The sequence below is a fragment of the Typopeltis vanoorti genome, chromosome 2 (assembly GCF_054136105.1).
Source record: "Typopeltis vanoorti isolate ZY-2024b chromosome 2, IOZ_Tvanoo_1.0, whole genome shotgun sequence".
Lineage (NCBI taxonomy): Eukaryota > Metazoa > Arthropoda > Arachnida > Uropygi > Thelyphonidae > Typopeltis > Typopeltis vanoorti.
In genome coordinates, this window is record NC_143550.1 from 115,861,606 (window position 1) to 115,889,546 (window position 27,941).

The 27,941-nt window shown below is 34.8% G+C and overlaps 1 protein-coding gene across 2 annotated transcripts in view; it reads left to right on the forward strand.

Annotated features, from left to right (window-relative positions):
- The window catches only part of LOC150109360 (alpha-catulin-like), a 439,125-nt gene that overhangs the window by 318,311 nt on the left and 92,873 nt on the right, over positions 1-27,941 (forward strand). For both annotated transcript variants that reach the window (XM_090407671.1, XM_090407679.1), the window contains exon 8: positions 13,197-13,283. In XM_090407671.1, coding sequence (XP_090263797.1) covers positions 13,197-13,283 — 87 coding nt within the window. The remainder of the gene's footprint in view (positions 1-13,196; positions 13,284-27,941) is intronic.

Sequence of the window (27,941 nt, forward strand, 5' to 3'; positions counted from 1 at the left end):
TGTATTCTGATATTGCCTTACTCAAACAATCCTTGACTACTTCTCATACACTAATGACATTCATTCCATGTAGTTTCTTATCCCATGGCACTGCTCCAAGTTGTCTCTTAAGTTTGTCATGATCGCCAGCTTTGTAGTTCTGCATAAAACCTTTCTTGACTGAAAATTTCACGTTTGAGCAACCTCCCAGGACAAAACTGCATGGTTACTTTCCCCAATTAGAGATAGAGTTACTACTGCAGTTATAGATAGCATCTTCTGATGCTATTACTAGATCCAGCACTCTCAAACCCCTGGTCCCTTTAGTCACATACTGTTTCAGGTAATTATCCCTTAGTAACTTTATAAATTCCATTTCCATTTTTCCACATGCCCTTTCCTCCTTCCAATCTATATCACCATAGTTGAAGTCTCCCATGATAATTGCTTGGCTTGCACTCATTATACTAATCTGCTGATGCATGTTGTCTACATTTTCTTCCAGATCCCCAAGTCTATAGCAGCAACCAACAAATATTTTGCCCTATTGGCTTCTATCTCACACCAAACAGTCTCAAATTAACCATTTCCATCAGATCTACAATCTTCCTTAACTTCTATTTTGTTGGTTGAAGTTTATCAGCTATCATTAACAATACCATCTCCTCCTGCCCTATTTCTTCTATCTTCTCTGAAAATACAATATTGATTACATTCTATCCTGATTACATCATTCTCTGACAACAAGGTTTCACTGATGCCTATAATTTTTGGCCAAGTTGAGCTGACCAATGCTAAAAACTCCTCTCCTTTATTTCTGATACTTTGGGCATTCGTGTATATCCATTTCAACATCTCCTTGGGTCCACAGTTACTCTTACATAATGTCATTACCTGCTCATTCAGATTCAAAGCCTGTGGGAAACTGCACTCAGCTCTTCATAATCATTCCTGCACTCATACTTATCTATCCCAGGGATGGCTGACACATGCTTGATTGCTTCCTCCCCCTCTCCCTCATATCTCTAGTTTCCCTGGTTTTGCACTTCCAAACTTTCACTCAACACTTTTTCCAAGCACCTAACTCCAAAATCATTTAAGTGCAGTCCATCAGGCATATACAGGTTCTTATATCAACTAAATTCACTCCACATATCTGTAAATTGCATACCATTCCTCCTGCGCAATCTCATTGGCAATCTTGGCCCTTCTTCTCATTTCTGTCCTATCAATATTTCAATGTATTATCAATAACTGCTCCAACAGAAACTGTCAAGTCAGATAGGTCAAAGCTCTCTGTTTCTTTCTCTCCTCCCACATCATCCTCTCTTTCTATTCTCTAACTTTGCATTATTGGCAACTAGCTGAATATTACCCTCTAAGCATCCCTTAGTTAAACAACAATGGCCTGATACAGAACCATGTGATATCCCAATAGTCACTTTCCATACATCACTTTTTGATATCTGTCAGTCTGCCATTTTTATCCGTGTCACAAATCTATTTTGCACATCCTTTCCTTTGAGTTTGTATAACCGCCTCCTGTGTGGAATCTTGTCAGAGGCATTGGAAAAATTAGAAACATCTTATCAATTTGTGCTGTCACTTATAAAAGGAACAAATTGCTAATGGCAAGACCTACCTTTAACAAGATCATCATGTCCTCTACCTCTATTTCTTTCTCTCCTCCCATATCATTCTGTTAAACAATGGCCTGAGTTCAGAACCACACGATCTCAATTATTGGTCAATTATAGCCCAGTCAATTCAGAGATACTGATTGGTCTGTAATCCTCCTTCTACCCTTTTATAAAAAAATATTTTGTCTTCCTTCCACATTAGGAATTGTGCTTATGTTAAGACTTAAGTTAAATAATTGAATAGTCAAGTCTCTGAGACATTGTTAATTCTCTTGAATATTCCTTCAACACTCTTTCTGATATCCTATCCAATTGTGGGATATCAGCCTACTGCTGTTTTGAATCATGCTCTTGCAATAGCAATTGCTTTATTATCTCTAACTTTAACTTCTATCCTTTCATATATTTCCACCTTAGTGTTCAGATAGCTAATGGGTCTCTCTAGGATGTATATGGTCAGTGAGGTAATCACTAAACAACTCAGATCTTTCTGAAGGATCTGATGCTCTTGTACTTGCTACATTTACTAAGGTTATTCTTCCATGGCTGTTTTTCCTTTTACTTGCTGCAGGTAAAACAATTCTCTTGGATTTCCTTCTACATGTTTGGCTAACTTCCTTTCATTGTTCAATTTTGTCTTCCTTGCTATGGCTTTCACTTTCCTAGCCCACATTTTTATGCTGCTCCTAAGACTGAAGCATCTTTTTCAAGTCTTATTCATCCATTTAGTTCTGTGTGATTTATTTTTTGACCTTTGGGAATGCAGTGATACTTATCTTCCTTCAGACATCTACTTATAAACAACTGATTCCTCTACTGTGCAGTCTTTCATGCCTATGCTGCTCTTTGTCAGTCTGTCATAATCATCTGCCTTATAGTCCCACATATGCATTTTTATTCAGAGCCTTCACATGATTTTCCATCTGCCAAGTTAAAACTTGAATGATCACTCTCCTCTCTCTCTCTCTCTCTCTCTCTCTCTCTCTCTCCTTTCCAGTTGGAAACCAAACAGATACCTTATTTATAGACAGATTCTTTGATACTGTCACTAGGTCCAGTATTCTTACACCACAAGTCCCTTCCATTATGTTTTATTTAACATAGTTGTTATCCATTAGTAAGTATAAATTCTCTTCCCCTTATTCTTGCATGTTTTCTTTTCTCTCTCCTCCCTTTCCACTGTGTATCCCAATCACTGATATCACCTATGATAATAGTCCTGTTTTTATCCATAAAGTTTATCTGTTTATGCAGCTCAGTCCTCTTTCAGGCAATCCAATCCTGACATTAGCAGGCAGCTATCTGTTTTGTACTGTGAACTTCTATCTCATGCCACCATTACCTGCATTTCTTATGCTTCCACCAGTCAGAATGATCTCTTTCCTTGTTGAAATTTAATTCATCTGCACAATATTTTAACATTTTAACTGTGAATCATTTTGGTTATATGACAGTTGAAGCTTGTATCACATCATGATAAACCATATCACTTGACAGACAGACATCACTTCAGTACTTATAGTTTCTAGGACAGCTGCTAAATAGCATATGCACATTAAATTAAAACTCCTAAAGTTGATCATGCACACACATAGTCTCAGCTCATATTTTGTGAATCATTAAACATTGGTTTGAAGAGAGAAGTTTGCATTTCCTAGTTCAAAATTGTTGTGTTTGTGTAATTAATAAATAGTGAACAAATGTGTCACATTTTAAAAGAACATTGTAAAAGAACAGTGTAATTTAAATCAAGACTGTGAGCTACATTCATGTTTTGATCCTATACTTTACTGTGTTGAGTGAGCTTGACTCATTCTTAATGGATATAAGCAAAAACATGAATCTAGTTATGACAGGAAAAGAAAGAAGAAAAAGGCTTTAACTAAATTTAAAGATTCATTAGTGAACTATATAAATGTTCTACAGCAATTCAGCAATATAATTCTTAAATCAGAAGATTTCAGTGATGACATTCACAGACCTAGCTCTAACAGTGATGAAGTCTTAATTCGTAGAGCTAGGAAAATGTGATCCAGGAGTTTCTCATCTTTCTGAATCTAGTTCCCACTGATGAGACCTCAATGAAGGTTGAAACTGATCTCTGTGTGCTGTTCATTATGGGATACTGAAGCAATGATGTGAAGTCATTGCTTCACATCGATGTGAAGATGTTTCACCTGCAAACATTGTTTGCTTTCACTTGGCTAAAGGAGTTAATAAAAATATAATTTCTTGTGAAGTAATTTATCTTTCCCAGTGTTTACCAAGCACTTTCCTAGTTTCTCCAACTCCTGTTTAATATTATGCCATATCTCTCTCCTCTTTATAACTCTGTCACTGTCATGCACTCTGCCACTTCTGTTCATACCTGCATCCTTTGTTTCATGCATCGTTACCTAGAAGCTCATTTAATTCTTTGTACAAAATCTTGTTCACATCCAAAAGTATATACATTTTAACAAATTTTTCTATCATTTCCTTTCCTTATAAGTTACTCATATTTGTCATAAAATAGTTTTGTGCATTATATGTCAAAATGCACAAACCTATTCATATGGAAGTTCAACCAAGAGTTAACTGCATCCATTATTATGTTGCTACAGGAGCCTAACTAATTTCACAGTTAAATGCAAAAATATATCTAAAATACTCACTACACTCACATTGAACTAAGTAACCATGTAGCTAAATATAAACTTTATTATTAATTTTATTAATATTCTCTTTGACAACAAATGCACGTGTTATCATAAGCATTCTACATACAGTTTTTCACAGTGATTTTAGGGAATTTTCTCCCAGTGTGAAAAGAGTAATCTCTAGCATGTAAATCTTGGATTTGTAGAGACATGTAAGTAATCATGTCTAGCAGAAGGAACTCCTTTTTTTTTTGGATGCTGAGGAAGTTATAGAGGTGATATGTTTGTAGCTTTTATTATTCTGAAAAGGTAATTTTTTTTTTTCTTCTTCTGAGAACTGCATGTGTTTAAGGTGGATGAGTTTGGGATTTATTGCACATGGTTCCAGTGAGAATATACTGGAAAGCACGGTAAAATGATCTCTTCCATATATGTTCTTTGACATACCATATAAATAATTGAAAGATAGTAGGGAAACAGATTGTTAGATCTATTGAAGAAAGAGTGGATAGACTTGAAACAAGATAAGAATTCCTTTCCTTCCTCTGCTATTTGCAGTACCTCACATAACATTGTGGCCATTGAAATTCAATGATTCATATGTATTGGGAAGAGAGTTGCAATATAGGATTATTGCAGTGGTAAGTATACGGAACATATTGCATCAAGAAATCCCATTGACAGATGAATGGTTACTGTTTATAGAGTGTTAAGACGGATGTGCTAAAAAGCAATATGGTTGACCACAAGGATAGTAACTCCATTTCCGGTTCTGTCCTTGTGAATAATGGTGAAATGCCTTAAGGTGGGTCCTCACTGCATTTTGGATGTCTTTTGCAGAAAGAAATCGGCTTTATGTTTCTGCATAATAACTTTGACATCATCAATATTTTGATAAACTCCATGATAATTTTGCTGTAAGAATTTCTTTTTTCCAGTGACTTTGTAGATTTTTCTTGATTCTGAGAGGTTGAGTGCTTTCCATTTGTTTGGTCTCTGTTACTTGATTTTGGGAAATATGATTCCTTATCCTCCTCTGGAAAAATGTTTAATATATCATCTGATGTGTCTTGGTTAGTTTCTGCTTTTACTTCAAATTCAGGATACAGAGGTATTTATTTTTCCATGAAAATGTCCTGAGTTTTATTTTTTGGTTGGATCAGTATAGGAGCAGTTTCAGGTGCTCTAATGATTCCCTAATAATGCATGCAATTAATGTATTCTGAAGAGAAGTAGTCATGATCACAATGTTCAGTTTCACTGAAATTGGTAGGGGATTTAGAGATTTTCTTAACTGTCCTCTTCTCAGTGTAAGAGGGCTTCACACTGTGTTCTGGTGACAAGCTCCCAGTTTCATCCTGATATGAGATGTTTTGTTCAGTCTTGATCTTTTGTATCTCTTTGTCATGCTTAAGAACAAGTAAGATGATCTTCACAGTTGGCTCATTTGGGTATTTTGCAGAGCATGATTTATTATCATGATGGGCAATTTGGGCATGACTTCCCCCCCCCCCCCCCCCCACCAACATTTACAGATTTAGAGATTTAGATGTGTCAAAAGTAAGGATGATATTTTTGATTGGAATCCAGAACAGGATGTGCTACATATCATTCCTCGATCTTTAAGCTCTGAACATATCTCCTCATCTAAATCATCAAGGAGATCATTTCTTTCTGATGTCACTCCTCTAGAATAATTGTTTTATTTTACCATAATTGAGATATTATTACCATAATTGCTATTCCCTACACATGTTGCTCACAGTAGCTTTTCTGAAGGTTTTTGGCATGATATTTCCAATATGATATCACCAACATGGTTTAACTTTTTAGATGATATATTATTACAGAAGTTTTTTCATATAGTTCCTCTAATTTCAAATCAATATAGCAAAGCCTGCTTATCTGCTTATTTTGTTTAAGAGCACCCATAAGTTTTGAACACACTGGCTTAGACCTGTGATTTATTGATTAAAACTATTATGTGAACTAGATAAATAATGCATTTTAAAAACATGCCTAGAAATTATTATTTAAGGCAGAACTGCAGTACTTCATGCTTCTTTCTTCAAAACTTGATAATTTAACAGAAGGAAACTGAACAGCAATAAAAGAATAAGTCAGAAATAAATTAAACATGATAAACTTTAAAAGTTTAAAGTATAAAGGTTAAAAAGACATGGAAAAATAATTAAAAATACCAGAAAAGGATAAATCATGTGAAGAAATATTTTAAAATATTTCTTCACATGGTTTTTTGGATTTTTATTTGTCACTTGTTTTTGGATTTTTATTTATTCATACTTTTCTGGGGTTTCCTATTCCTTCTATATTCTTACCAGATCCTTTTTGCTTAGCTGTTTTGGCATTTAACTGCTTTTATACATTCATTAATATTATTTGCATGCATTTGATACATGCAATTTTATACATTCATTTGATATTATTATACAGGTTCTTCTGATTCTATGGAATCAGAAGACTCTGTGGGAGATCCATTATTCACACAATACATATCATACCTCTCCTTAAATTTATTCACCGATGAAGCACCCACAACCACTTCTGGCCATCCATTCCATCCACAGCCCTAAAAGCAAAAAAAAAAAAAAAAAAAAATCTAGTCCTAACATCCTTGCTAACCACACTCTTGCCCTGCTCCTCACTGGTAACCTCTTGTTCTCTCCCTTCTTGCCATATACTGAAAGAAGTCTTCAGTATCAATCCTATAAACCCCTTTAGTAACTTAAATGCTTCTTTCATGTCTCATCTTTTTTCACCTATCAGCTAATTTTTGAAGTCCACAGACCTGCCACAATCTTTATCACTCGCTTCTGAATTCACTCCAGAACTTCTTCATCCCCACATAATCCTGGAGACCAAATCTGTGTGTTCAGTAGTCCAGGTGTGGCCTTATTAAAGTCTTATATAGGGGAACAATAACGTCTCTATTCCTGCTTGTTAGTGTGTTCTTCAATAACCACATAATCTGATGTTTTGTTTTGGTTACCTTTGCAGTATGCCCTCTAAACTTCAGCTCTCTGTCTACAATCACACCAGTCCCTGGCCTCATCAATAGTGTGTTCAAAGCTTCTGATCTCTTCTCAAAGTGCATCTTACACTTGGCCATATTGAATTGGTAACCATTTACCTTTGCCCATAATGCTAAGCTATTTAAAGTCCCTCTGAAGGATCTCTGCATCACCCTCATTTGCCATTTCTCTTCTCGGTTTAGCATCATCAGCAGACAACTGAATATTTCCTGTCAAATCATTTCCTATATCATTGATACAAATTAAACAACAAAGGACCAAGTACTGAGCATTGTGGTACACCACTGATCACTTGTTTTCTGGACTCACCTCTTCCACAAACTAGTCTGATATCTGTCCATCAACTACCTTCTATTCCAAATCACCAGATTTATATCCTTGCTCTAATTTTTGCAATAGAGTTCTATATGGAATCTTGTAAAATACTTTGCAAAGTCTAGCAATATCACTGAGTAACTATTTCCCTTATCCAGCTCCATTGTTACTCAATTATAAAAAGTAAGCAAATTACTAAGGCAAGACCTACCTTTCACAAAACCATGTTGGCTCTTATAGAGTATCATATTCTTATCCACCCAGTCCTGAATTCTATCTTTTACTGATCTCTCCAATACTTGAACCATCACTCCTGAGATGCTGACTGGCCTATAAATTACTACTTTTGTCTTGGAGCCTCCTTTATGCAAAGGGACTATTTTATTCTCTTTCCACTCCATTGGTGCCTTCCCTGTACCAACACAAGGCTTAAATTAAATAGCTTGCTCAGAGGAGCTGATAATTCCCTTGCATATTCTCATCATTCTGATCACATGGCTGTATTGGTATGAGGTTCTGCAATATTTTAAGCATCTCCATTTCTTCAATGTCATATTTGGCATTGCAATGTCACCACCTAGATTGTACACTCCTGCAAAATGCTCACTCAGTAATCTAACTATTTGGTTTACTTCTGTTAACTCCCCATCATCAGGACTTTTTAAAGTCATCTTTCTGTAGTTATTCCACCTTTTACTTGCTACATAGTGAAAGAACTCTTCAGATTTCTTTTGGTCTCATCAGCTAGCTTTCTCTCATTATTAGCTATAGCATTCCTTACTATACTGATCACCCTTTTTGTCTGCACCTTATACTGCTCATGGGAATGCTGATCACCTCTTCTATATAATCCCTCCAGAAGCTTTTCTTTCTGTGCAGCTCCTGCTTAATGAAGCTATTCATCCATCTAAAACCTGATTTATCCTTCTGACCCTAAGTATACATTCAGATACTGTTTTCTTCAAACATCCCTTGCACCACTAACACCTCTCCTCCCCCTCTAAATTCTTATCCCATGGCCCTACTAAAAGCTGACTTCTCTCGCTTGTCATAGTCACATGCTTTGTAATTCCACACATATCTCTTCTTAACATGAAATTCTGTATGCTTGGCAATCTCCCAGGTCAAGACTACATGATCACATTCTCCAAGCAGAGGAAGCATAGCTAGATTGGTTAGTATTAAGTTCTTTGTAATGATCAGATCCAGCACTCTTCAGCCTCATGTCCCCCTCCATTGCATGTTGCCTCAGATAATTATCTCTCAGCATTTGTATAAATTGCATTTCCTTCCCCACCTCTGACCATTCCTCTTCTCAATTTATGTCCCCATATTTGAAATCTTCCATAATAATTAATCGACCTGTACTCAGCATGCTTATATGTGAGTACATGTCATCTACATTCTCCCATATACCCTTTGAATTATAGCAGCAAGCAATTACATATTTAGTCCTGCTGGCCTCTCTCTCTCTCTCTCACACACACCAGATAGTTTCATATAAACTCACTCTGAATCCCTGTTTCCCCTGATGTACTTCTACTCTTTTAGTCTTTAAATTCCTATGCTATCATTCATTAGCAAAAACTCCTCTCTCATCCTGTTCCTTCTGTCCTCACTAAAGAACACTATATTTTTTTAAGAACACTAGAGTTCTTTTCCAGTTCTGCTTCTTTAACTTCTTGATTTCACTATGAAGTTATAAACAACTTCATGACAAATATGCCTTATGTGAATCAGTGTTTTCTTCAGAGTTTGCCATTGAGTCCCCAGGCATGACTTTTGGTTTCAAACTTTTTATTTTCTGCAATGATATTTTCTGTATTTGAGTCTACAGTTCACCTCTGAAAGCGGCCCTCAGTTTGATTCTTTTTTTTTTAAACTTTTACACACACACACAAACGTTTATATAAAAATATAAATATGGATGTAAAGATCGGAATACATACATATAGATGTAATAAACACACACACACAGTGACCAAGTTGGTGAGTGATATAAAAAATGCTCCCTACATTGATAGATTGAGAGCTTGTGGATTGCAGAGATTGGTTGATAGGCGAAGAAGAGGGGATATGATAGAAACATTCAAATTACTGAAAGGTTTTTATAGGATTGATGCAGGAGAAATGTTTCAGCTGTGTGATAGTGATGGAATAATAAGAGGTCATCTTTGGAAATTAAAGAAGAGTGTGGTTAACAAAGGTGTCAGAACAAGGTTTTTTGCCTGGAGGGTGTTGAATGAGTGGAATTCATTGCCTGACTTAGTTGTGAGCTCTTCGTCTATAAATGAATTCAAGAAGAGATATGACACATATTGTTTTGCTAGTTTGGGTCTCCTGCGATGAGTCTACTGACTCCATGGAGATACCCGTAATAATAAATAATAATAATATCTCTTGCATTCTATTCCTTATGATTATCCTCATTCAACCAATCTCACTAATGCCTATAATTTTTGGTGAAGTTGTGCTAACTAATGCCAAAAACTCCTCAACCTTATTTTGAATACTTCTGACATTAGTACACATAAACTGCAATGTTTAGTTCTTTTCCAGCTAGAAGTTAAAGAAGCTTTTCTGCTTCTTTAACTTCTTGATTTCACTGTGAAGTTATAAACAACTTCATGACAAATATGCCTTATGTGAATCAGTGTTTTCTTCAGAGTTTGCCATTGAGTCCCCAGGCATGACTTTTGTTTTCAAACTTTTTATTTTCTGCAATGATATTTTCTGTATTTGAGTCTACAGTTCACCTCTGAAAGCGGCCCTCAGTTTGATTCTTTTTTTTTTTAAACTTTTACACACACACACAAACATTTATATAAAAATATAAATATGGATGCAAAGATCGGAATATATACATATAGATGTAATAAACGCGCGCGCACACACACACACACACACACACACACACACACACACACACACACACACACACACACACACACACAAAAACTGCTGTTATCACACTAAGACTGATGATGATGCAGAAGTCTGCTTTTTGACAGTGAAAGTCAGAAAGAGTGTAGATAAGAGGATTGGAAGAAACTTGGAATTCTTGCATTTTGCATTGTCAATCAGTTGTCATCTAATTATTTGACATTATGGCCAAATCAACTGAGGCCATGAGATCAACATTGTCAAGACATGTCTGGAACCTGAGTTTATCCATTAACCTAATTGAACATGGAGTAGAATTATAGATAATTAAAGTTTTCAAAAAAAAAACTTTGATATTGTTTCCTAGCATCTAAAAAGGAAACAGGACTTGTTTCAGCATGTTATTTTCAGAGTTCAAAGGAAAACTCTTTATTTTATCCTGTTCATCTCTGATATTATGTTGATAAAGTCTGGCTTTCATATCAGAAATTAGAGGGTAATATAATGTCTCTTCTTTGTCCTTTAATCCCACCCCCTTTGTTTGTCTTTATTTCCATTCCATCTTTTGCACATTGCTATGTGCAAAATTATAAGTTTTTTTTCTGTCTCCCTTATCTACTCTTGTTCCTATGAATTCAGTTGTCATTTTTGGCAGTTGAACAGCAAAATTAGCATATCTATCTTCTGAAAGCATATCTTGATCAGAAAAGTTGATTTTTAATATATACTTTCCATCTAATGTAAAGTACCTAATGTAAAGTTGATTGGAGGGTTAATGGTTATTATTATTTCTATTAATTGTATGCATTTTATGGCATGCTTGCTTTTTTTTGCAGGATGAAAAGTCAGTTTCCAGAAAGAAAAACACCTTCCCGTGAAATGAGACTAATTTGTACACACTTCAGTTGAAAATCTATTTATAAAGGTTTTCCTCACATTTTGGGGTGGAATTCAATTGTAGCTTTCCAAACTGAAGGACAAATGTTATGCCATTCTCATAACTATGGTTCAAGCATAAAGGGGACTGGCTTGCACTTAGTACTCATCCATTGATTAACAAAAAAAAAGTATTGATACTTTTTTTACTTTTTTTTAATGAAATTGGAAAGTTTTGTTTGTGAAATGTGTCATCCTCAGATATAGTTTCTGTAAGATGTTTAAGAAAATTGATAGTTTGAATCTGGGAGAGGAGGGGGGGAGGAAAAAGTATTCACATAAAATGCATTTTTCAATTTATAAATATCATCATCATCAAATTCCTGCCATGTACCAAATTAGTCTGTTACCTGTCAAGACTTGAACATTATCGGATCTTATATTTCTATCTTCTAAAGCACTTATTACTGTATCAATCCACCTATATCTTACTAAGTCTTTTTCCTGCCAACCTGGCATAGAACATTTGTTTTGCTAATCTTTCTTCGCCCATTCTGTTTAAGTGGCCATACCATTTGATATTAGATCTGCTAATTCATTCCTGGATGCTGACAATGTCAAGTTCTTTCCTAATATCCTTGTTTTTAATATGATATTGCCATTGATGCTGTCTGTTCATGCCCCTAATCTTTCTCAGGACTCTCATATCTGCAGTCTCAAGTCTTTCGTCAAGTGTTTTACTTCTGACCCAGCTCTCAGATCCATAAGTTAAAATCTCTTTGAACACTGTCTTGTATACAGCTAATATAGTGTTTTGACTAATTTCTCTCTTATTCCATATAAATTTATTCAATTGACTTCCTGCCATACCAGCTTTGTTGATTCTGTTGTCTATTTCCATATTTAATTTACCATTTTCACTAAAAATCGTGCCTAAGTAGCTGAAATGTTTTACTTGTTCTATATGTTCTCCATTCACAGTGCAGTTGATATTTTCAATGCTTTTGCCTATTTTCATTGTCTTTGTCTTGTTATTGCTGACCTTCATACCATATCTATTACAACAGTTATTTAATTTAGTCAGGGAATCTTGCAGACTTGTAGCAGATTTATTTAGAAGTATTACATTGTCTGCATAAAGCAAAGAGCTAACATTAACATCTCCAATTTTGATATCTGGTTTAATACCACTTTCCTTCATAAGTTCCTTCATAAGTAATACCACTTTCCTTTGAGGTGCTTAAGGATCAAAGCTGTATAACTGAGAGGAGACCTCCATATAGCCTATAATGTAAGGCAGAGAACTGACCAGGGTTTCTGACCTAATGTCCAATCCTCACCATCTCATGGTGCACACTGTTAGGTATCTACTTGGATACTGAATGAATGAGGATGGGCTGGAAGTTTGGGATTTAGCCAACCAAATTGTATTCTTATTGGCTTAAACCAAAATATGAAATGATGGTACAGCATGACAGAATTTATAAATATTTATATATGAACATATCAAATCAAACATTCCCATACAAACAGGTTATGTCTCTAGGTTTACAAAAACTTTTCATAGGTGGGAATTGCATTAAAATATTGAATTATAAATGAACATCAGATCCCCTTTGATGAAGAATAACAAATCAGTATATAAGGATTTTTATTGAAAAGTGCATTTAAAAATTTCTTTTTGATATATTCATATCTTGTGAATGCTAGTAATAAAATTTTTGTCACTATTTATTATTTTATAAATAAATTGTTTTTCACATTTCCCAGTTAGTGGCTTTAACTAATGTTTGTTTTGTTTATTTATTAAGGATCAAGCTGGCTTAACATCACCAAATGATGACTTAGAAGCTTCCATTCTTCAGACGTTACGAGCTAGCAAGGACCTTAAACAGGAGGTAATTTGCAGTTATTTCAAAATAATATTAAGAACAACAGAAGCTGAATTATTATTATTATTATTACACAACCTTCTTCTTGGAATTCAAAGACTCATTGCAGGAGGTCTACACTAAACATTGGTTACACAAGCCCTATCATACCTCTCTTTAAACTCATTCACTAACAAAGCAAAGGATCTAATCCTTATGTCCTTGTCAACCACTCTTACACAACATCCAAGAATGTCTCCTTGGTTTTCTGATGTTGCCATGTATTGGAAAATTTCTTCAGATTCCCTTCTTCTCTGTTTATCAGCTAGAATTAGTAACCCACAAAGATCAGTGACCATTTTGGTCAGTTGATTCTAAATCCTCTCTACCACTTCTGTATTACCAAGAAACCTAAGTGACCAATTATGAGCACTATAGTTCAGATGTGTTTGTGTCAAAGCCTAATAAAGAGGACAATAAACCTCTTTATCTCTGCTTGTTAATGTGTCTACTTCCAAGTAATTCTTTGTGCCATTTGCTCACTTTTGTATGTCCTCTGCACATCAGCTCATGTCCACCTCCAAATTCTTAGTTTCATCTTCCTGCAGTACATTTTCAGCCATACAAAGCTAGCTTCTAGTTTTTTTCATCTCAAATGTACATAATTTAACTTTTATGTGTTGGATTGGCAGCCATTATCCTTTGTTCAAACTTCCAGTCTACTTAAATCATCTTGCAGGGTCTCGTCATCACCTTTATTAACTATTTATTTACTAAATAGCTTAAGGAAATTGCAACGTACAATAAAATATACATTAAAATAAATTTTAATACACTTCCAATATTTCGGCAACGTCACGTTGCCATTTTCACAGGAACTTAGAAACAAGACATGTGCACGCAAGCACAATACACAGTAAATGAGGACGAAGCAGGAAGCTATTCTTTCTCCTAAAAGTCCTGATGGTGTCCCCTAGCAGGCAATGTATTCTTGGCTGTTTGGGCTGAAGGTCTTCTGATGTAGGTTTCCCAAATTTGGGGCAGTCTCATGCAACCAAATTTGTTGAGGTTTGGATTGTTTCTTAGGGCTATGGCTGATTTCATGAATGGACTTTCGTATTTGAATTTACTACGGTGTATAATTGTGGCTTTCTTAGACCATATTCTATGGCAGGTATCCAGAGCATGGTCTGCAAGACCAGAGCGGCTATATTGGCGAAACCAGATGTAGTCCTTGTGTACTGAAATTCTGATATTAGCTGTCCTGTCTGTTTGGCCAAAGTAGGACAGCTGCAAGGGACCTGGTATACACCAGGTAGGTGTCGGGAAGGAGGTTGGTCTTTAGTGGAGCAGATAAGGGATGCCAATTTTCTATATGGTCTGTAAATTCAAATATGAAAGGCTATTCATGGAATCAGCCTCAGCCCTAAGAAACAATCCAAACCTCAAGAAATTTGGTTGCATGAGACTTACCCAAATTTGGGAAACCTACATCAGAAGACCTTCAGTCCAAACGGCCAAGAATACCTACATTGCCCGCTAGGTGACACCATCAGGACATTTAGGAGAAAGAATAGCTTCCTGCTTCATTCTCATTTACTGTGTATTGTGTTACATGCACGTGTCTTGTTTCTAAGTTCCTGTGAAAATGGCAACGTGACATTGCCGAAATATTGGAAGTGTATTAAAATTTATTTTAATGTATATTCTATTGTACATTTCCTTAAGCTATTTATAAGCATGTATAACCAACGTCTAAGCCTTTCCATGAGAATTTATTAGCTATTATTAACTCCAGTTGGGCATCCTAAGTTCAGTACAAGTCTGCTGATTCCCTAACTAAATTGGATAACTGCTATAAAAAATTTGGTATAAAAATCAGCAGTAAAGAGTCAAAAATAGGTAGGAACTTAGGAACAACTTCATTCTGAATATAGAATTTATAGAACTAGAAGAACATTAAATATGGAAATGTGTAACAGAGTTAACAGAAGGTGGAATTCCATTCAATAAATTTATATGGAATAAGAGAGAAATTAGGCAAAATGCTAAAATAGCTATATAAGACAGTGTTCAAACATTTAAAAAACCTGGTGTTTACAAGATCACCCATGCTTGTATGTTACATAGGATAGACAGACAAGTCAGGAGAGACTCATGTCAGAATGTTTTAATGACGTAGAGAAAATATGAAAACACTAGTCATTATTAACAGCATATACACTGCAAACCAACATTAAAGTATTGTAATAACAAACTGAAATGATCTACATACATTATAAATTCTACTTAAAAGGTTTTAAAGAGTTGCCTGAAAGGTTAAAATACCCATATCACTGGAACAAGAAACAAGGATGATATTACACCAAGTCTAGACCTCTCATAAAACATCTAATACATGCAGATACCAATGGCATGCATAATGCCACCAACCATCAATTTTTTGCTTAGCATATATGTACATATGCACATTCCATTGATAGTCTATTTGAAATATTGAGCAATGCGATTGTTACCAGCTTGTAGCTTAATGTTTTGCAAATGTATGTTTCTGTGGGAAGTTTTTAGTATTGAGAAAACATTATTATGTAAATAAAGAGTTTAATAAAGATAAGGTTCTACTAAGGTAGAAGTGGAGGAATTTGTTGAGGGTTTAGAGAAAGCAACTGACACAAAGAAAAAGGAAAAGTTGGTCCTTGTTTGGGATCTAAATAGCAGAGTAGGAAATGATTGTCAGAAATATTTTGGGAAAATTTGGAGAGAAGAGCAAACTAATAATAATGGCAAATACCTGTTGGATTCCTGCTCAGGACATGGACTGGTTATTACTAACACAATATTCCAAAATAAAAATGTGCACAAATTCACATGGAGAGAAGAGGCAAGGAATAAGAAATGTCTCATTGACTATGTTATTGTTGGTAGTGATGTTTTCTCCCTGGCGCAGGACACCAGAGTGTACAGAGGATTTAAAATTGGAAGTGATCACCTTTTAGTCTTGAGCAGTATAAAATTGAATTTCATATCGAAAAGAAGAACATGTAAGAAACTTTTAAAGCGAATAAAAGTTGAGCAGCTCTCAGATGTGAACTGTAAACTAAAATTGACAAACATTATTCAATAAAAAATGAAAGAGTTTGAGAAAAGGAATCAAACCTTGGAGATTCAGTGGCAAGCTCTGAAGAAAACATTGATTGATTTTGCCAGAGAGGCATATGGTGAGGTTGTCTGCAAGGATAGAAAAATCAGAACTCCATGGTGGACAAAGGAAGTTAAAGAGGCAGTGAAGGAAAAGAAAAAAGCATATCAAAAGTTCCTGGCAAATAAGTCAGCTTGTGCCCTTAGAGAATACAGAGATAAATGTAAGAAAGCTAAACACTGTGTAAAACTAGCTAAACAAAAGTCATGGGAAGACTTTGTTAAGAATATAGAAAATAAATATCAAGAAGGTGGCAAGATATTCTGGAGGTTGTTGAAGAAGCTCAGAAATGGAGGAAAGAGTGCTGTAAAAGGAATTAGAGATGATAAAGGGACCTGAAAACTTGAGAAAAAGATATCCTTGATGTATGGAGTAATCACCTCGAAAAATTGCTAAATACAACAAGCAAAAGTGTTGACAGCTCAGTAGTAAAAAACACTCAACAGGCATGCAGTCAGGAATATACGTGGGTGGTCTGAAAAGTTCTCGGTCTTGGCCTTGACCATAGATTGCAACACTGTCGGCCTGATTTTTTTTTCTAAGTTGGTACATCTATCATTAGCATCCATGTGAAATTGCAAGTCATTCTATCAAGCAGTTTGTTTTTATACAGCTGTCTGAAGCAAAAGTGTTGTCTGTATCTCTTGAAATGGATAAAATTGAGTATCGTGCAGTCTTAAAATTCTTTGAATGGCAAAAGAAATTCAATCGAAGTTCATAAAAGTTTATGGACACCCTTCTCCTTCATTTTCGAAAATTAAGAAATGGGCTACCGAGTTTAAACGTCCATGTGAAGGACGTCCAAAAAGTGTAACAACACCAGAAATCATTGATGAAATGCACGATATGGTATTGGATGACTGGCTAGCCAAAGTGTGTGTGAAATTGCTGAGACTATAGGCATTTCAAAAGAACTTGTAGGATATATTTTGCATGAAGAATTGCAAATGAAAAAGTTTTGCACGAGATGGGTGCCGCACTGGCTCATAGCAGATCAAAAACGCACTCGCATGAAAATCTCTGAACAGTGCTTGGAGCATTTTAACAAGAATAAAACTGATTTTGTGTGTCGATTTATTACTGTGGATGAGATGGATTCACCATTACACACCAGACTCCAAACAGGATTCAAAACAGTGGACAGAAGCCTGTTGTTCAGTGCCAAAGAAGACAAAGTTGGTTCCATCAGCAGGAACAGTCATGGCATTGGTGTTTGAATGCTAAAGGCATTTTTTATTAATTATCTTGAAAAGGGTAAAACAATAACCAGGGAATATTATTCTGATCTGTTAACCAGACTAAATGAAAAAATTCATGAGAAAAGACCCTGTTTGCAGAAGAAAAAAAATCATATTTCATCAGGACAATGCACCTGTCCACAAACTTGTTTTGGCAGTGGGAAAATTAAGGGATTTGTACTATGATTTGTTGGAACATCCACCCTATTTGGCTCCCTTTGACTTCTATCTCTTCACAAAACTAAAGCTTTTCCTCACTGGAGCGTTTTCTTCGAATCAAGAGGTGATTGCAGATGTAGGGGGGGTATTTTGCAGATCTTACTGAGAACCAGGATAATGGTGCTGGAGCATTGCAGGAATAAATGTATTAGTCTTAAGGGAGATTATGTTGAAAAATAAAAATAATTTTGAAATTATAAATTCGTTTTTTCATTGTTAGGTCGAGAACTTTTCAGACACCTTTGTATATTCATACTTGAAGTAGAAAAAAACCATCAAAAACCTGAAATGTAGAAAGGCAGCAGGAGTAGATGATATTTGACCAGAAATGCTCAAGAATGGAAGTATAAAAGTCTTGCAGTGGCTGCACTGCATAGTTCAGGGGCCTGGACAGAGGGACGAATTTCAGATGATTAGAGTAGAATTCTCATAGTACTCTTACATAAACAGGGAAATAAAACTGAATGTTATAATTATTGAGGTATTTCCATACTGAATGTTCCTGATAAGATATATGCAAGTATACTTGAGAAACAGTTGAGAATGATTGTGGAAGGGAAGCTTGGTGAAGACGAGCTAGATTCAGGCCAAATAGAGGCTGTCAGGATCAGATTTCACTTTATGACAAATAGCTGAGAAATCACGAGAATATAACAAAGATCTGTATTTAAGTTTTGAAGGCCTGCAAGAAGCATATGACAAGGTGCCAAGAGAAAATCTATCAAAACGCTACAATTATATTTTCAATGGGGCATTATATCAACAGTATTTAATCTTTATTTGAGTTGTAATCAGCCGTCAGAATTGCAGGAAGTACAGGAAGATGGTTTGATGTTAAATGTGGCATCAGACAATACATATGGATCACATTATGAAGGAAAGCAGTATTCAGCCTGATATCAAAATAGGAGATGTTGATCTCATCTCTTTACTTTATGCAGATGATGTTATACTTTTAAATAAATCCAGTACAAGTCTGCAAGATTTCCTGACTAAATTGAATAACTGTTATAATAAATTTGGTCTGAAAATCAGCAATAACAAGACAAAGAAAATTAAGGCAGAAACATTGAAAATATTAACTGCATCAGGAATGGAGAACTTATAGAACAAGTAAAACATTTCAGGTACTTGGCACTATCTTTAGTGAAGATGGTAAATTAAATATGGAAATAGACAACAGAATCAACAAAGCTGGTATGGTAGGAAATCGACTGAGTAAATTTATATGGAATAAGAAAGAAATTGGTGCAAATACTGAATTAGCTGTATACAAGACAGTGTTCAAACCAATTTTAACTTATGGATCTGAGAACTGGGTTAGAAATAAAACACTTGATCAAAGACTAGAGAACACAGATATGAGAGTCCTAGAAAGATTACGGAGCATGAACAGATGGTATCAATGTTACATATTAAAAGCGAGAATGTTAGGAAAGAACTTGACATTGTTAGCATCCAGGAATGTGTTAGCAGAGCTAATCTCAGGTATGGTCACTTAAAAAGAATGGGAGAGAAAGATTAGCAAAACATGTGCTCTCTGCCAGGTTGGCAGGAAAAAAGACCTAAAGGAAGACCAAGATAGGAAGTTAGTAATGATGTAAGTTCTTCATGTAGTACTAGCATAATATGCTGTACAACTCTTGAGGGTATGTCAGAAATTTGATGATGATGATGACAAAAAATAAGCAATTAAAACATAAGTTTTGTAAGTTGTAAGTCTTACATCATCAAGGGTACTGGCACATAAAAGTTTTTAAAAGCCTATTAACAATTAATTAAACATATTAGATGTTTTCATAACTGCACAACTGTAGCATATAACTGTTTTACAAGAACATTTCAAGAAGTCTCCCTAATGCTTAGGATCCATGCATTAAAAATCAAGGCTTAATTTTACAAGTACATCGAGTATGGTCTGTTTTCATCAAATATTTAACTGCCACTGACTTAGGATATAACGTGCGCGTTACTACAGAACGTGATAGCAACAACTAGCAATGCTCCAACATGCATACTGTAACAAATTTTCTATTTGTATTCTGGTTTATCAATTATATATTACAGTTGTGAAGTTATCAAAAACATCTGATATGTGTAATTTATTGTTAATAGGCTTTTGTTGTGTAAAACGTTTATGAACCAGTACCTTAGATGATATAAGTCTTACGACTTACAAAACTTGTCGGGTTTTAATTGTTTATTTTATTAAACTCTTTATTTACATAGTAATTGATATCATAGTAATGTGGTCTCAATACTGGAAATTTCTCACAGAGCTTAATATTTTATTCACTGTCATCTCCTGATGATGTTAAACTGTTATTTCGCAAAACAAGTTGAGTGTTTAAATATACATTTTTTTTAGTATCAATTACTCTGTGTTATTAAATACTAGTAGTACATTTTATTATAGTATTCAAACAGGTTTTAACTTATGGATCTGAGAACTGGGTTAGAAATGCAACACTTGATCAAAGACTAGAGATCGCAGATATGAGAATTATGAGAAAAAATAATGGAATAAACAGATGGCATCATTTGCAGAATCATATTAAAAACAAGGGTATTAGAAAGGAGTTTAACATTGTTAGCATTCAAGAATGTATGAGTAGAGCTTAAATGGTCACTTAAACAGAATGGGAGCGGGAAGTTTTTTTTTTTTCCCACTTCACTATATACAAAAACATTATTGAAACCATAGAAGACTGGAAAATTGGACAACTTTTCTTTCCTTCTAAAGCCATGGTACTTAAAACTGTAATATTCCTTGCTCAATTATACATAATAAATATTACAGACATTACAGAAGCTGAAGAAAAGCAAATATATAGTAAACCTATGCAATTTTTTTAGCTCATCAATACCAAGAAGTTAAAAAGAAATTTCTTCAGTTATCAAAGAAGCATGGAGACTTTGGGCTTTGTCTTAAAATTCTGCTATTTAAGCAATACAGCTTCAGAAATCCATAAAATGTTGCAGACCAGTCACACATGTGCAGATCCTCTGCAGTACTTCCTGGGTTTTCATCTTCTCCTGTTTGGCGTTAATGATTATAAGGTCCAAAAGCTGAGATTGTTCCTGAATACTACAGCATTCTATGCTTAACTCTAAGATTACTGCAATATTCTGGCATTGACATTATTTCCATTAATAAAAGTACAATTTGATATAAAGAAATCTTTATCCTCTTTTGCCACGAGCTTCCACAGTTAGGTACTAACAAGTACAATTTGTTTCATAACTTTTTGAAGTTCCAAGGATACCCTAACAGGAAGGATCTTGCTTGGAGAATTGCATATGGTCGCCTTCCAGTCAATACCATCAAATGGAGGTACTTTAACATTGGAGATCCAATCCGTGACATCTGTTACTGATTGGAAATAATAGATCATGCCTTCTACAGCTGCTCTTTTGCCCTATGTATATATACACTGTCACTTTTCGTATTATTGTCTGAACTATTGTTATCGCTCTCTTCAAAAACTAAGTCATCTTCAGTACCATCCCTTGCGTTACTTATGCTGCATTTTTTAAAATACAGTCATACCCCGACTTACATGGTTTCTTATGTACATATTCCCGTCCCGCTTCACGCCTCACCACTAGGCGTATCTTTCAGGCGCTGGCCGCATTCGCCAGTGTCGCACATGCTGTGAACAAGCACTGACGTGTTTCGCGTGGTCTCCATTCATACATGATTTTTATAGTCTACTAACCTTGAGATTGTTTAATGTTATGTTCTTGATAAAAATTTTATGACATAAAAAATAATAATGTCATCCAAAAGAAGCAAGTCCGATTCTTCTACAGCTAGCAAGAAAAGAAAAACATCATCATCAAATTCCTGACATGTACCCTCAAGGGGTGTACAGGATATGATAGTACTAACATGAAAAATTTACATCATTACTTACTTTCTATCTACAATTTTCCTCCAGATCAGTCTGTTACTTGTCAAGATTCCAGCATTATCAGATCTTATATTTCTGTCGTCTAAGGCACTTTGTACCGTATCAATCCACCTATATCTTGGTCTTCCTCTCAGTCGTTTTGCTGCCAACCTGGCAGAGAACACTTGTTTTGCTAATCTTTCTTCGCCCATTCTGTTTAAGTGACCATACCACCTGAGATTAGCTTTGCTAACGCATTCCTGGATGCCGACAATGTCAAGTTCTTTCCTAATATCCTATTTTTTAATACGATATTGCTATTGATGCCATCTCTTCACGCCTCTAATCTTTCTCAGGACTCTCATATCTTCGGTCTCTAGTCTTTGGTCTAGTGTTTTACTTCTGACCCAGCTCTCAGATCCATAAGTTAAAACTGGTTTGAATACTGTCTTGTATACAGCAAATTTAGTGTTCCGAATAATTTCTCTCTTATTCTATATGAATTTATTCAATTGACTTCCTACCATACCAGCTTTGTTGATTCTGTTGTCTATTCCCATATTCAACCCACCATCCTCAGTAAGAATCGTGCCTAAGCAGCCAAAATATTCTACTTGTTCCACAGGTTCCCCATTCACAACATAGTTGATATTTTCAACAATTCTACCTATTTTCATTGTCTCTTTAATGCTGACCTTCATACCATATCTATTACAACAGTTATTCAATTTAGTCATGGAATCTTGCAAACTTGTAGTGGATTTAATTAGAAGTATAACATCGTCTGCAAAAAGCAAATAGTTGACATTAACATCTCCATTTCTGATATCATGTTTAATACCACTTTCCTTCATAATGTGATCCATATAGATAATTAATAACAGAGGTGATAATGTACATCCTTGTCTCACACCAGATTTAACATTAAATCATCTTCCTGTATCCTTCAATTCTAACTGCTGACTTGCAACTCAAATAAAGACTAAGTAATGCTTGATATAATTTCCCATTGACACCATATAACTGTAGTGTATTGAATAGCTTCTCCCTTGGCGCCTTGTCATATGCCTTTTCCAGATATCGACAAAGCTTAAATACAGATCTTTGTTATATTTCCATGCTTTCTCAACTAATTGTCGTAAAGTGAAGATCTGATCCTGACATCCTTTGTTTGGCTTGAATCCAGCTTGTTCTTCACCCAGCTTTTCTTCCACAATTCTTCTCAATCGTTTCTCAAGTATACTTGCATAGATCTTGCCAGGAACATTTAGTAGGGAAATACCTCTGTAATTCTCACATTCAGTTTTATTTTCCTTTTTATATATGGGTACTATTAGAGGTCTATTCCAATCATCGGGAATTCGTCCCTCTGTCCAGGCTTTCTGAACTATGCAGTTCAGCCACTGTAAGACTTTTATACCACCATACTTCAGAATTTCTGGTTGAATATCATCCACTCCTGCTGCCTTTCCACATTTTAAGCCTTTGATGGCTTTTTCCACTTCAAGTATGGATATGTATTCCTGACCACATGCTTTGTCAGTGTTTTTTTACCACTGTGCTGTCATCACTACTTGTTTCATTTAGCTGTTTTTCAAAGTAATTACTCCATACCTCAAGGATATCTTTTTCTTCCGTTTTCATGTCACCTTTATCATCTGTAATTCCTTTTACAGCACTCTTTCCTCCAATACTAAGGTTCTTCAACAATCTCCAGAATATCTTACCACCTTCTTGATATTTATTTTCTATGTTCTTGCCAAAGTCCTCCCATTACTTTTGTTTAGCTAGTTTTACACAGTGTTTCACTTTCTTACAATTGTCTCTGTATTCTCTAAGAGCAAAAGCTGACTTATTTGCCAGGAACTTTTGATATGCTTTCTTCTTTTCCTTCACTGCCTCTTTAACTTCCTGTGTCCACCATGGAGTTCTGATTTTTTTATCCTTGTAGACAACCTCACCACATGCCTCTCTGGCTGAATCAATCAGGGCTTGCCACTGAATCTCCAAGGTTTGGTTTCTGTTCTCAAACTCTTTCATTTTTTCTTGAATAATCTTTGTGTATTTTAGTTTACAGTTCACATCTGAGAGCTGCTCAACTTTTATTCGCTTTAAAACTTTCTTACATGTTATTCTTTTCAATATATAATTCAATTTTATCCTGCTCAAGACTAAATAGTGATGATCGCTTCCAATTTCAAATCCTCTGTACACTCTGGTGTCCTGCACCAGAGAGAAAACATCACTATCAACAATAACATAGTCAATGAGACTTTTCTTATTCCTTGCCTCTTCTCTCCATGTGAATTTGTGCACATTTTTATGTTGGAACATGGTGTTAGTAATAACCAGTTCATGTCCTGAGCAGAAATCCAACAGGTATTTGCCATTATTATTAGCTTGGCTCTTTTCTCCAAATTTTCCCAAAATATTTTTGTATGTCTGACAATCATTTCCTACTCTGCTATTTAGATCCCCAACAAGGACCAACTTTTCCTTTTTCATTGTGTCGGTTGCTTTTTCTAAAGCATCAAAAAATTCCTCCACTTCTACCTTAGTAGAACCTTCTGTAGGACATAGGCACTAATAAGTCTCATTGTCCAATTCCCCATTCTCATATTTGCCCACATCACTCTACTTGAGACTGCCTGCCATTCAAGAAGATTAGCCTCGTATTTTGTGTTGAATACTATGGCTACTCTTTCTTTTCCTTGATTGTCATTTCCTGAATAAGCTTAAGGGGTGCTTAAGGGTCAAAGCTGTATAAATGAGAGGAGACCTCCATGTAGCCTTTAAAGGAATGCAGAGAACCGAACAAGGCTTCTGACCTAATGTCCAATCCTCACCTTCTCGTGGTGCACCCTGTTGGGTATCTACCTGGATACTGAACGTACGAGGATGGGCTGGCAATTTGGGATTTAGCTGACCAAATTGTATTCTTATTGGCTTAAACCAATATACCAATATATATAATGAATAACAGACGGGATAATGTACATCCTTGTCTCACACCAGATTTAACATTAAACCATCTTCCTGTATACTTCCTTCAATTCTAACTGCTGACTTGCAACTCAAATAAAGACTAAGTATTTATTTAATATTTATTAGCAAGTATTTATTGCTTGATATAATACCACATTGACACCATATAACTGTAGCATATTGAATAGTTTCTCTCTTGGCACCTTGTCATATATCATATTGTCATTTCCTGAATATAATATTTTGTGTTTTTTGCTCAGAAAGATCTCACCAGTTTTTGTCTTTTTTGTTTCAATCACCCTTATTATGTCGATCTGGTACTTATCTAATTCTTCAGCTAGCTCCATTTCTTTGCCATTCAGGCTTCTTATGTTGATACTACCGATCTTTAACTCTGGTGATGTTGAGTTTGGGTGTGCTTTCATATATGTTCCAGTAGCTGATTTTCGCTGTTTGTCCTGGTTCCCTGGCGAAAACAACGTGGGCCTTGTTTAACCTTCCTGCCGGCTGAGGTGGATGAAATATCCACCCCACCATAGCATTCTGCATGGATCAAAACTTGATCGGCATTGTCCCTTTCATCATGCCATTCCCTCCCTCCCTCCGCCGTTAATCCCTTTATGGCTATTTTAGAGCCATTCGTGGATTAACTGTTAGTGTCTGACTAACAGTTTGTGTCACCTGTCTTTACACACACTGTTTTACTTGGAATTTTCTTTACTGTCCTAAAATATTTGACTTTTTTGCCTCTAAAATAATTTATTGTGTTTCTTCGCAAAATTTGAAACGAATTTCACATGTGCGAAAATAATCAATCCTGAAATGACCATCGCTTAGCTTTTGCAATAAATCTATTTAGTAGAAGCAAATTCTGCTGTATTTTAAATTTATTCTTCAAATCACTGCAACAGAACAGTTGCCCTGGTTGTTCCAATATAGAAACAACTTTTTTCGCGAATTTTCAGATGTTTGCATTGAACATATTATGTCACGTATTTATATTTTTAAATAATATTTATTGAAATAAATATGACCTTTTGCTTTCTTTCCTAGCAAAATACCGTTATATGGATTATCACATTTCAGTTCTAGAAACGATTTTTTTTGTTTTATGAACAACAAACGATGTTATATTGCATAACTCGGTTTCCGATTGTGAATCTTTTTAGTATCGAGAATTTATATCCAATGATGTTTTAGCAGGGATTTTTAGCCTTTTTTTTTTGTAGGATGCACATTACTATAATATCCAATGCGTAACCACCGTAGATATGTTGAAAATATAATATGAAGGATATCATATACAGAATAATTCAATATTTATGCTCATTTTGAATATTTGCTAATGCTTACCCCCTCCCCATCCTTATCCTCTCCTGGAATTCAATTACATAACCACTCTAAATTTCTACAGGTTAGAAAACGTTTCTAGACAGTATTCAAAATCTATTACTTCATTTTACCGTTTCGACAAAAGAAATAAGGCAATAAGATTGTTGTATCCTGAAGCTTCTAATTCTGCATTATTTCTTTGCAATCTAAAACCAGCTGTTCTACTGTCTGCTGAAATGATTTGAAATTTTAGAAATACTATGCTATATTTTCACCACATAAAATTGTTTACCACACAAAAGAAAGTTCAGTAGTATTATTTTAGTTTCTTTTTCTTAAAATAATCTAAATATTTTTACTTATGCTTCTGGGTGCTATTTCTGAAGTAATCTACGTCTTAGAAATACTTGTAGTAATCCTCTTAGCTGGTGGGAAAGGTAAAGGCTTAGATTATTCTCAGTGCTATTGAGGAAGAAAATTGAGAACGCTTAGTTAGAAGGGACACTAAAGTGCCTCAAGCTATAGTCCGAGATACATCAAGAATGTCGTCTTTTGTTTTCAATTGTTGATTAGTAGACATATAACATAGAAGAAAATACAGACATTTCTTTTACAGGCTGATACAGTATTTATGCTGAAATAAGTTCTTAATTTATAACGATCAGTTTCATTTTTATTATTGAAAAATTATAAATTATTTCATATAATTATCTTGAAAAAGAGGACTTGAATTATTTTAAAAGAAAAGGAGCATATACTTCACATAATCTTATTTTTTGGGGAGGGCAGGAAGGTTATATTGAAGACTTATTCAATTTGCATATATTTCAGAGAATTTATTTTATAAATCATTCGCAAGACAACTGTTTTGAATGTAAATCACTTGGGGAACATGCCTATTCATTTTAGTGTAAATAGTAGCAAAGATTTAGCTACTTCAATAATGTCACCTATCTAAACTAGAAGAAAATATCGGTATATCTGCTGATGTTAGAACTCTTACATAAATAATTTTTCTGGCATGAATTCTCTATCAGCTATAATGTAATCAATCTACAGATTTCTGCCCTCTTGTATTCTACCATCTTATGCGCAGTGATTTCTTCTTTGTACTACAAGAAAAAAATCAGATAGCACAAGAAAAATATGGAGTATTTTCTTTTTCATTGGGTGAATTTACAATGAATTTGTACTTTCTTTTCAAAACACTTTGTGTTTTGAAAAGAAAGTACAAATGATTTTTTTTTCTTACTATTTTTGCCATTAGAACATCTGATACAATTACAAGAGTGGCATTTTACCGTTTTCTTCCCACACGAGAAAAAGAAATATGACAATAATATTGTCGATTCTGTCGAACATTTATAGTGGAAATTTTTAATACAAAACTTTGTAATTTAAATATATACATATATAAGCAAAAGTATTGCTTATTATAAAAGTGGAGCATAATATCTGAACTAGCAGAAAATATATACATATCAATTTAAATCATAACCGTTAATTTTATTTTGTAATGACCAATTATACAGGGAAACCAAGAAGGTGAAAGTGAAAAGAACAGTAGAATACAATATAAAGAAAAAAAATTAGTGATATGTTTAAAGAATTTCATTATTCTTTATAAAGCAAAGTCGCTCAAGCATGTCCTTCAGGAAATCTGGGAAGTATACTTCGAATCATGATTTTGAACAAAAATATAATATAATATAAAACGTCGGCAGCTGGTTTTGTTAAATAATATTTCAAATAATTATTGTGAATTAATTTCTTCGAGAACAAGGAAAATGGTTTGTGGAGTAAGCAATTAGAAAAAAAT